Source organism: Ostrea edulis, chromosome 1, assembly GCF_947568905.1.
Source record: "Ostrea edulis chromosome 1, xbOstEdul1.1, whole genome shotgun sequence".
NCBI classification, from domain to species: Eukaryota; Metazoa; Mollusca; class Bivalvia; order Ostreida; family Ostreidae; genus Ostrea; species Ostrea edulis.
The window spans coordinates 40,621,096-40,633,018 of record NC_079164.1 but is presented as its reverse complement, the minus strand read 5'-3'; the positions used below and the strand labels follow the sequence as shown (position 1 = coordinate 40,633,018).

The 11,923-nt window shown below is 33.4% G+C and overlaps 1 protein-coding gene across 14 annotated transcripts in view; it reads left to right on the top strand.

The window, feature by feature from the left end:
• Window positions 1-11,923, top strand: part of LOC125656362 (multiple epidermal growth factor-like domains protein 6) — a 70,123-nt gene that overhangs the window by 8,621 nt on the left and 49,579 nt on the right. For 13 of the 14 annotated variants that reach the window (XM_056148733.1, XM_056148753.1, XM_056148746.1 and 10 more), the window contains exon 4: window positions 9,607-9,711. In XM_056148733.1, coding sequence (XP_056004708.1) covers window positions 9,607-9,711 — 105 coding nt within the window. Of the gene's footprint in view, window positions 1-641; window positions 750-9,606; window positions 9,712-11,923 lie in introns of those variants that run through there. The other variant, XM_056148739.1, reaches the window with a different exon arrangement.

Genomic DNA, 11,923 nt, shown 5'->3' with positions numbered 1-11,923 from the left:
TTATATTTTTAAAAGAATTTATATTTGTGTATATATATATATATATATATATATATATATATATATATATATATATATCAACCAATGCATCAATGTTTTTGTACCAAATGTCCTAAAAAGAAATGTTACAGAAGAATCCTTGAGTATTAGAAATCACTTCCAATCATTTTTCTGGACTCTAAAAATATGTCAGCACATTTTACTGATAGACAAGCAGTTAGAAAAAGGCTGTGTAAATTTAACATATCTGTTACCAAATGAATAGAAAATAAATTTTGTCATATCTATTCTGGAATATATTGGTAATTATTCATTTGATGAGTGCATAACTCCATTATTGGAACAAGCTCTTTGCAATATCCTCTAGTTAGTTACTATTATGCTCAGGAATTTGATGGAAGCCAAATGACACTTAGTGTTCTTGTTATAAGAGTTTAATTAGCAGATTTCATTAAATGACAGGATTGGTTAGGGTTGATAATTCAAATATTCATGAATGTTGTCCGAGATACAAATGCTAACTCCTTCTTTCAGGTTTGAAGGTACCGGTCTCTGTGTTTATTGATCGTAGAAATGGATTTATCTGCTTGTTTCACCTGTTAACTATCAATATTTTCTCGCTGTTTTCAATATTTAAAGTCAATCAATAGCTCTTTAGGATTTTGTTATTTGTTTCTTTTCTAATAATTAATCTTCAAGCTTTGACAGAAACATGAGAACTGTGGTGTGGATAGCTATTCTTCTAATAGGTAAAATTTCAGAGGTTTTATTTTATATGTCTTTAATATATATTTGTTCAGTAAGTATTCGTAGAGTCTATGGGTGACTTTTATCAATCACATTGCATTACATGCGCAATTTGAGAATTAAGAATTTTGTTACATGTTTCTTCACTAGTTTGAGCCAGTCAAAGGAAAATTCATATCCATATAACTGGAAAAATAAAATTTCTTTCACTTTTATTTTCAATCATCAACTGTACATGCGCTTAAAATTTCGATAATTCAAATTCCGCAAAAGTTTTACATGATGTGTTACAGTTCAGTCTCTCTCTCTCTCTCTCTCTCTCTCTCTCTCTCTCTCTCTCTCTCTCTCTCTCTCTCTCTCCTGAGCTTTGGGCTCAATTTGTTCATTTTACCACCTGCAAAGGTGTGATGTTACCTGAATACCTGTAACTACTGTAATGTTCAAAGATTAGCCAAAGCTTTACGACCCTATACACTTCAAAGAAGATTGACATAAATGAAATACTGCATCTGTGGATTTTATAGTAGTTTTAGACCATTTGATGTTCTTAAAGTTTAAATTCAGTCTTCATGCATTTCATTATTTTAGCACATATGTGAGAATGTGGAAAAGGTGTTTGTTAAAAAATGTTTTTATTTGAGCATTGTAGAGAAACTGTAACCCAATATTTTGTGTTCTTTTTGGTCAATTAAAAACCACAAGCTTCCTATATATTTAAAAGTGTAAATTAAGGACTTCCTATATCTCACTGTGGAACACTTTTTATATGCATGTTCAAATACTTTTAAGGAGATATTTTTAAATCATTTGTCAATAAGTGTAAAATATTAGTTGGTTATATGCCTTGGAGTAACTGTAAGTCTTGTTGACTGGTTCTTTGATTTGACTGGTTCTTTGATGTGTTGCCCTTTGGATGGTGTTTGTAGTGTCTGATGCACTGTTGAAAGCAGTATTCTCACTGCATAGTCTTCACAGTTGATTTGACTCCTGTATGCCGTAATTGGTGGTCACATTTTGGAGCAGGTGTCGCCACCTTTTACGTATCCACATTGTTTTATTCTGATGAGATATGTGCAGCAGGGTCTTGAAAATGCTCTGAAGATATATCAGATGTCCCCTAATTATTGTGCACCATTTATCACGAGGTGCCATTGCTCAGAGGCCAGGCATAAAAATGTGTCCTTCACATACTGCCATCTTCACAAAGTTGAAAAAGGTTACATTTTTTTCATAGCGCAATTAGCATTCTGTCTTTAACAAGCAGACTTGGATGAAACTTAATCGCTTTGATAGATCAATAAACTGGTATGATTTTTTAATTTTACATGGACTAGTTTACCAGCTATGTCTGAAATACTTTTTTGGTTTAGCCCTTTTGTCTGCTAGCTTTACAACAATTATATGAAACTCTAGAAGGATTGTATAATCAATATTAAAAGCAATTAATAGTAATCTGTCAAGAACTTTTAGAAGTTAGTTGCATTGGTCAATAATATGTCTGTCTGTGACAGGTACAAAAGGATATAAATGTTGCTGTCTGCGTCAAGATCATCGGATAAGGTGACACTAAAATTCCAGATTTATAAAACCTATAGACAAAAGTTCAGCAAGGCCATGGTCCTATCCAATGTTTCTTTACTTTGAAGGCTAACTACTTCAGTATAGATCAAACAACTGACACAAGCTACTCATTGCAATGATTGTGTGCAGTATGATAATTGTACAGTTTAGTGACTTGTACACATAAATTAGTGACTTGGACACTGATCTTAGATAGAAAGTGGTGGATGCATGCATTAGTTTAAGAAAGTAGTGGATGCATGCATTAGTTTAGAATGTGTGTTTATAAAGAAAACTGAACTGATTCATCAAATACAACATAAGACCAGTTGGTTGATTCCTGTTGGAGTGAAATGGTTCAAACTCTAGCAGATTAGTATACTTAAAGCATTAATTATGTAATTTGCACCTCGATTCATTATCTGCCTTTAAAAATCAATTACTGACACTATACCTGCCTGATCCAATTAGAGATGATCGAGGTATGCCCTCTGAGGTAGATAAAATCATCGTCATTAAGATTAACTTTTTGTGATACAAGCATGTGTGGTCTGTATTTGTTCCAGTTTTTCTCTATTGAGTTATTGACAGGTAATCTGATTAAGAGTTTAACCTTTACCTGGGATGTTTTAATGGACATGTAAGAATGATATCCAGATCAAACTGACAGCTAGAATCTTCTTTCTGTGACATTGCATTGTTTTCCACCTGTCAGTTCTACTAAAAGTGCATAGTAAGGTCAAAGAGAATTGTCCTCGGGGTATAGGACTCGGTTTATCCTAACATCATTTGTTCCATACAGGATTCAATTCATTATTTAATATGGTAAAGCACATTTATATACCAGTTTGCTTAAAAGGCCATATGAAAAGCAGACATCAAAAATTTAAACAGGCTTGGGATACATCTTGATTGGGATAAGATACCCAAGTTGAGGAAAGCTATAGTTATATGCCCTGATCACATTCTGAATTCATATATAAGTAAGACTCTTAATTTGAACAAAAAGTCACATAACCTTCCTCAGCCTCACTGCATGTTTTGAATGAAGTCAAAACATGATTAAATGTGCTCACCCCATTCCTAAATACTATTACTCTTTGTTTCAAATTTCCCCTTTTACGTAGAAATATTCTGTACTGATGTAGTAGTATTCTGGTTTATACTAGCAGGATTATTGTCGTTTATAAAGGTTACAGTTCTTTTTTTAACTATTAAGGAGATGTCTTGGCCACAAAAAGTACTGGCTTGATTTTAAACATTGAAAGTTTCACAACAGTGCAGTGTTTTTTAAATGCCTTGGCCACAGAAGTTTTACACTTGCTCTTGGTTTGAATATCTTGGTTACATAGAAGGGTTTGTCAAACTTATTCTGTATATCATAAACTTAGTTCTTCATTCATTATGCTAGTTCATGATTTATTACACAAGTTTTTAATTTATTACAAAAGTTCTTGATGAATTCAAAGATTGCAATGGTGAAGTATGTACTTGGCTATTTGTCGTAGAAGTTTTTGGGTACAAAACCTTTTATGGGATATCGCACCATATCCCTGTGGATCATGTCGATGTGAGCTGCACATTCTTTCTTTTGATGAAATAAGTCGTGGAATACTTATTATGGATGCCAATGGCCACCACGCCAAAAGCATAATTAATTAGATTGAAATCATTAGTTGTGATCTACATAATGGTTTACTTTTTTCAGTCCGAAAAGAGCAATGCTGTAAGACAGTTTAAGAAATTAACAATAAACAAATAAAACAATTAAGACAAACAGTTTAAGAAATTAACAACAAACAGTTAAAACAAAACAGGACAAAATCAATTGAAAGATTGAATGCTTTGTTCTAGACAGATGAAACTGGATGTTCTATCTTTTATCTGATGGTTAATGATAAACTTCCTTATATATTTTTTTTCAAAACTGAAAACTTGAATTCTTTAAAAAGTTTTGTATGTGAATTTTTCCTTTGACCTTAAATTACACACTGGTGAGCTCCTTTGAGCTCAACATAAAGCTGTTTCCATGGATGAAATCCTTTTTTGTCCAGAGTCTGAGATTTTAAAGTTGAATGGCTTCATCAAGTGACATAATGTGGCTTCACGTCAGAGTGACCGCCCCATCTTTTGAACAAATGGCATTGATCACAAATCAAAATTCATAAAGACAGGTAAAGGAATACATGCTCACTCTTATATCACGATTATTATCGTAGTGGCATTGGCCACAGATTCTCAAACAACATTTGGAACGCCTATTATTTTTACTTTTTGGTGCGGGGGGGAAAACTCAATCGGAAGACTGAGAATCAGTCACATGGAAGGGGTGCCATTAGCGGAGATTAAGACACAGACATGACAGGGTCTATGACCTGTGTAACCTAGGTCTTCCTGTCACTTTCTCATCGCATTATCTCCTTGCAAAAAAATTCAAACTGTCCAGGATCACTTACAACCCAGTAAACCTACAACACTCAGGGGGGAACTGCACTGTCTTCTGTTTCACAGGGCGCTCTTTCTCTGGCAGGTGGGTCTCCAAACGGCAGATTAGATTTCTGGTGTTTAAATATCTGTTGAATACCTTTTTGCTAATGGATAAGTTCACTTTATCAAATAGAAATATCTTTATACAGCCCAAGAAGGTGAAACATCCAATAGCATGTGTTGTACTAGTGTTGCTGTCATACAATTTTATAGTATTTTTATAGATTGTATATTAATAAATGTGCGGGTAACTTTGGAAGTAAACATCTCAAATTATTTTCAAGTGAATTTACAAAGGAAGAAGTTTCATTGTATGAGTCATATACAACCCTATTTTGCATTTTAACAAGTCATAAAACTTTATGTATATCCCTTAATCATGATGCTCACAATTAATGGTTGATTCAAGTTCATTTCTAAATTTCCAAATTTGGTAGTGGCCTTTAATACCACACATTAAAGGATTTGATCTTTTCTGTAAACTTTTTGTTGGAAGTATTTTTTTCTAGATAACAGAGAGATGTCAAACTATGTGTAGGTTTTTTTTTACAGACTCTGGTTAACAATATGATAAACTTAGCTAGAAAATGAAACAATATATGTAAATGGAATCCCCCATCATAAATTCTTGAAATTTACATGTGGTGACATCTGACACTGTGTAGCTATATATCATTTTATATTTTCCCTGACAGAGGGTTTGTCCACCAAGATTGTCAGGATTCTTTAACCAGTGTAAATTGGTACTGTGTGTATATAAATATTACATTGTTTGTAAATGTCTTTTAAGGCATTGTGGGTATGTAACTGTGTGTGTTACGAGAACTAGTAAATTTGCTTTTCAATTAAATGCCATTATATTCATGTCCTTACATTCAATTCTATACATTTATAATTAATCAACTGTGGTAATCATTATACCCCCTGTAGACAGTTTTTGGGAAGCAATATACCTGTCTGCACTATTTTGCCTGGGCTATGATATTCCTCAATGATCTCACTATTTTGCCCGGGCTATGATTCCTCATAGTTCATGTGTCTGGCTATCACTATTTTGCCCGGGCTATGATTCATCATTGTTCATATATGTGTCTAGTTCTCGTGGAAAATCGTGGAAGATTGACTTGTTAATCTACATTTAACTTACAGTATGTTTTGTAACACCCTGTAGGTCATGTGACTGTTTTCATATAGATATTGGTCAGTGTTTGTAAGACCACAATTTTTTATGCTATGAGCAACAGTGTGCTCACCTATCATCTTGTTCAACCCATATTTGTGTCATGACTCCGATCACTGGTGAAAAGTGATTTAAAATTTTTGTTTGGGCTAGATCTTCGCAATGGATAAATGTTTGAAGCTTATAGATAGCACAAAGGTTGCTTATCATCAAGTTATGTCCAGAGGTGTGTCATGACCCTGAACCAAGGTCATCTGACCCAAGTCAAGGTCACTGGTTAAAAAAAAATGTTAACCTTTTTTTTTTGAATCTTGGTCTTAAACTTCGTAATTGAGAGAGATGTATATTTATACTTCATGACACAGTGGTTGCTTAAAATACTATTAAGTGGTTTTCCTTAATAACATGAACCACAGGTCACTTTTATGTGTCTTGATCCTAGATCATTTACAATTTTTCAAGGTTGCAAAAATAATTAGAATCATAGTCTGGTGTGTAACTATGTAATGCAGAGATTGTAGAAATTTGTTTCTGAGAGCATGGATTATCTGATTCAGAACTTTCTAAAGGTGGCAGTTTTTCTAGGAAGTGGGGGAGATATTGATGATTTTTATGGTATCAAAGTAGGCACTGAACCTGTCACATGCAATACAATCCATTAATAAAATCCCCATATTGACAAGGTTCATAGATTGGTGTTTTAAGTGGGTGTGGTTCATTGCCCATGTCCATGGAAAACTGAACTCAGAGTAAGGAGTTCAGCATCTGGACAGTTCATTAAGTTTTATGAAGGCATTAAGTCGCTTTTGAATTCTCTTTGTATGTTGTATGGATGAATGTTTTAATTTTTTTCCTGAGCCTTTGCTTGGTGGCCTAGAGGTGTTAAATGTAAAAATATCTCCTTATCAGTTAAAATCATCGTGTTAAATTCAACAGAGGCGCTAATCATGATAGAATCGCTTACAAATTTGTCTATTGTCTTGAACCATTTTATATGGCTTTCAAGGTCAAGGGTTGTAGGATGGGATTAACCTAATGATGGAGAGTGATTATAGTAAGCCCATTGATGGAAAAGACACGACACTGGTCACGCTGTATAATTTTGCTTTTCGTGGATGGTTTATCTTCTACTTTTGTCAGAATTGTCAGGTAGCAAATGGTTTGATGGGTAATCATAATGAACATTTTAGTTCTGGGGATAAATACCTGTAACTTTACATGAGAAGCTAAAATTTTATAACTGCCCTAACGAAAAAAAAAAAAAAAAATACAAACAAAAAAACGGAGGGAAATAAAAAAAACCCACCAAACAAACAGGGTAACAAAAGTATGAAATCATTTAGAAAATTAAAGATGGAATATTATTGTTTGAGAAGCATGTAGTTGTATTTATTTTGGATTAGAAAAAGAAAAGCTAAATAGATTTATTTTGGATTAGAAAAAGAAAAGCTAAATAAATTGCCAGCTTCTTGTCATAAGAAAACCCAATCTCTTTCCTGATTTAAAGTAGGACATTTTACAAAATCTTACACAAAAATGAGACACCAAATTACTGTAATACTCCAGAATCAAAGACACTGACATAAATCTAAAGCCTATTGCACAATACAGCTATCGATGCAGTAAAAGAACAGACTGAATTATTTTCATTTTGTTCAGAAGACCTGGGGGGGATTATTAATAATGCAGGGGTCATATGTTAGCATTGATTGGTGAATACTTTCAAGTAAAATTATGCAATAAAGCATGAAATCTATCATAATGTAGATATTTATATGATTCTGGTCAGAGTAAATAGGTTTTCTGGCAACTTGTGAAAACCTAGAACCCTCTGATTCATAGAGGGTTAGTACATCAAAGAGGTCTCACTATATCATTGTGGATGAGCAGTTGCATGATTATGAAGCACTTGAATTATGAGATGGTTTTAATTCATAGGAGAATAAATCATATTATGCATGAAATTTTGGTCTTGGGGTTTATTATTTCTAAGTAGTGTGGACTTTAGAGTACCGTGATACTGTCAGGTATTTCCCTGAATGACAGCCACAGTAACTCGATTAGTACACGTAAAATCTTAAGTGTCTGTTTCTTCACCGTACACCCATATATGCTGGACATTAGAAGTGATTTTGGATGAGGTTTTAAAAACCTAGATTCCATGTCTCATTGGCAAGTCAAAGAACCAGCAGGCCTTACTTACTAAATAGACCAGAGCATGTAGTGTAGGTTTAGATTCGTGGCACTTCACCTGAACAGGTGAGGTCTCTATACAAGTGAAGGACTCTAAAAGGGACATTAATCTTCAAACAGACAACCAACGCTCAAATTATGTCCCTCCTGAGAACTGCAAGAATTGATTTTGTTCAATATTGTTTATAAAATTACATTAAAATCATTTTGCTAATTAAGATTTAGAGAATTTTTAGTAAGGTAGGAATAGTTAGATAAGTTATTATTTAATCAGAATTTAGAATGTTTATATGTTTGTGTATATGCTGCATTCAATTTCAAATATGTCAAGTAATAAGACAAACACCAATAAAGCATATATGGTTACTTTTGTATTTGCAAATTGTTTCAATCCTAAAGAATTTTATTATGTATTTCAATATACTACATTTTAATAGAGAAAAGGAAATTTAAGCATTTCTTAGAAAAATAACAGTTATATTGAGCTAATGAAAATTACTTGCATGCTGTTTCAACCACTGTATATACATGTATGCATCATGTTAAATTAAACATTTAGACAAATATTTTGGGGAAGGGATATAGCCCTCATCATTTTGGTGTGTCTTAACCATCCATCTGTCTGTGTCTGACCCACACTTTGTTCAACTTTAACTTTGTAATGGAGTGATTATTAGAAGCACATATTTTGCTGAGAAGGTTCTTTTTAACCAGGTGATGTGTCATGACCCTGAACTAAGGTCATATTTGCCAAGGTCATAGTCAAGGTCACCTGAAAAAGGTTAAAATTTTGGTAAGGGTCATAGTTTTGTTATGGAGAGACTGTAGAACTACATACTTGGCAGAAAGATTGCTTAATATGTTGCATCGTGATGGTGAACCAAGGTTATTTGGCTAAGGTGGGCCCTGGTAAAGAAAAAATGACTTTTTTATCCTTATGTGACTGAATGCTTTGTTATTGCCAGATGGTGTATCATGACCCCAAACCAAGGTTATTTGGCCATGGTCAAGGTCACTGTTAAATTAAAAATAACTATTGTCAGGGCCGTAGCTTTGTCATGGAGAGACATTAGAACTTTATACTTGGCACAAAGGTAGCCATGGCCAGATGATATTACATTATACCCTGGCCCAAGGTCATTTGACTTAGCTATTGATAAAGAAATGAAATCGTTTCCTGGGCTATATGTTTGTATTGGAGAGATATTTGAATCTTATAAACAATAAAAGGGTTTTAATAGGAAATCATAGATTGTATGAAAAGTAATAAGCATTTCCCCCTAAAAGTACATTTTTAAATCTTCATCAAAGAGTAATATATATTAAGGTCATGATTAAAATTGGCCACAATTGGTCACATACAAATTTTGTATAAATATGCAAGCTAATGATGATTGTCACTATTCATTGTATAAGTAATTTTTTTTTCTGTTTTTCAGGGAAGTGTAGCCAGACAGTGTGTTTAAATGGGGGTCGTTGTACAGATGGGAATACCCAGAAATGTGTCTGCCCTGCCGGGTTCCAAGGGTCAAGGTGCCAGTATGGTAAGTAGGCCAAATTTGGACGGATGCCATGAACACTCGAAGTGTAATTACTTGCTAGAGGAATTTGATGACATTTTCTTTGCTGTTGTGGTTCTATTTCACATGTGGTTGCTGATTGCTTTTTAAGTGGTTGTGCTGAGTCATCAGTTTCGTGGATTTTGAGGAATTATACATAAATTGGTCTCAATCTGATCCTATTTGTTGAAACTGATTATGACTGGTTTTACTGTTCAAGTAAAATTTTGATATGTCATGATTTTCAAAATATTTCACAGATATTTGGGTAAAAATACTTGGAAATCATAAATGTTTAAACCATAACTAGTTGGCAGAGTTTTAGATGCAGTATAACGTTGGTATACATGTGATAATGATGAAGTCTTGTGATGTGTGTTGGATCAGTATTTTTGAAAGTATTCCAAGATTGCAGACTTTGTTTGAGAGATTTTGAACATCAGCTAGGTAGATTGTTAAATTTCTGTTAGAGTCATGCCAGACAGCTAATGTCACTCAGGTGATAAATTTTCGTTCCTGTCTTAGAATCAACACAATAGTTATTCAAATCATGACAGTTTTGTTTTGCTGTATCGTAATATGTAAATCTTTTTTTTTTGTTTAGATAATCAGAAATCCCTGTTTTGCAGAATTGCTGTGCATTGTATTGTCATGTGCTTGGAATTCATCTGAAATTGCATGCCTGGAATTTAAGTGTTCTTTTTTTTTTTCAACACAAACCTTTTAAATAAACTAGCTATTAAAATGAAAGAATTATATTAAAATTGTGCAGGGATAGTCTTTAAGACTACTTGAAAGTATTACATGTTTTAAGAATTCTTAAACCTCTTGAATTTATTTTTAGTCAATGTGATTTCGTTTAAAAGACTGTCATGAAAAAGAAAAGAATAAACTGATCAGGCTATAGAGCTATAATGAAGACCTCCACCTTTTGTTGAAATTAAACAAGAAGGAAAATTTGTGTTGCATCTCAAATTCGGCATGAGAAGGTATCTGTAGAGATAAGATCAGAGAGAAGGTTCATTCATTTAAACAGACAATGATTTTATACAATAGACAGTCATAGGTGTGCAAGAGAACCCATGCATTTCCTGTCTCCTCTACAATGTACGATTCAGGGCTCAGTCGGTATTACTGAATTATGCTCTTGAGTGAAAACTTTAATATAGGTGATCTCTATTACCATCAAGTTATAAATACCTCAAACCATAAGGAAAAAAAAAGAGAAGTAAAAAGAAAATAAAATACATGCATTTATTCAATGGGAAAAGGCCATTTCTAGCCATGATATTTAGACGTTTTTTTTCTATTTCTTTGAAATTTGGTTATTTCCATGTGGAAATTCAGAAACTGATTTCTAATTTGGAATGTGACATCATATATAGTTGGAGATTTTGTACACTTTCCTTGAAAATTTTCAAAACTGTCAACTCTTTAATCGATCTAATGCCAGAAAATAATAAGCCACATGCATTGCTCTAAATGAATTTCTTGTAGTTTCAACTTCAGAATATAAAAATTAACAGACCTCAATTACATTAGGGTTGATGAATGACACCCACATTTTCTGAAACTATGAATAGCTTCAAAACTTAGTGTTTTTAAAGAAAAACGGAGGAAAATGCACATTTGAGATACGGTACGTAATAAATTCAGGATTCATTATTGAAACTTTCATTGTATTTCTCATTTATTTAAAAACAAATTAATACCAGCATTTTTTTAATGTGTGTAATTTATGATTATGGTAAAAATTAGGGCCAAATTAGACCAGTAGTTAACCTACTTTGATTTTGTTGATAATCTGTACATCTGAGCTGAGTACAGACAGAGAGACTTAGTTTATAGACTAGGGAACGACTTGGTAGACCTGTTTATGGTTTAGATCCTCTGGAAGGCATAGAGATGTAAAGCAATGAATGTCTGGATTATATACCTCATCAGTATTCCCAGTGTTTGTAGACAAAGGTCACTACAGGTCAAGTCACCTCAATCATGTCAAACTGTCACCATCATTACTAAAATCAGAATATTACTTCAAAGAGTGGAGTGGTCCTTACAGGAGTGAGGGGGTGCTTGGTCATTACACATTTGAGCCTTGCTTTCCGATCTATTGCATGTACATTTGTCGTTTTTCACAGGTGCATGCAATAAATCTTGTGGTTTAGTAAGTTGTCATTATTGTAGACTAGTCATG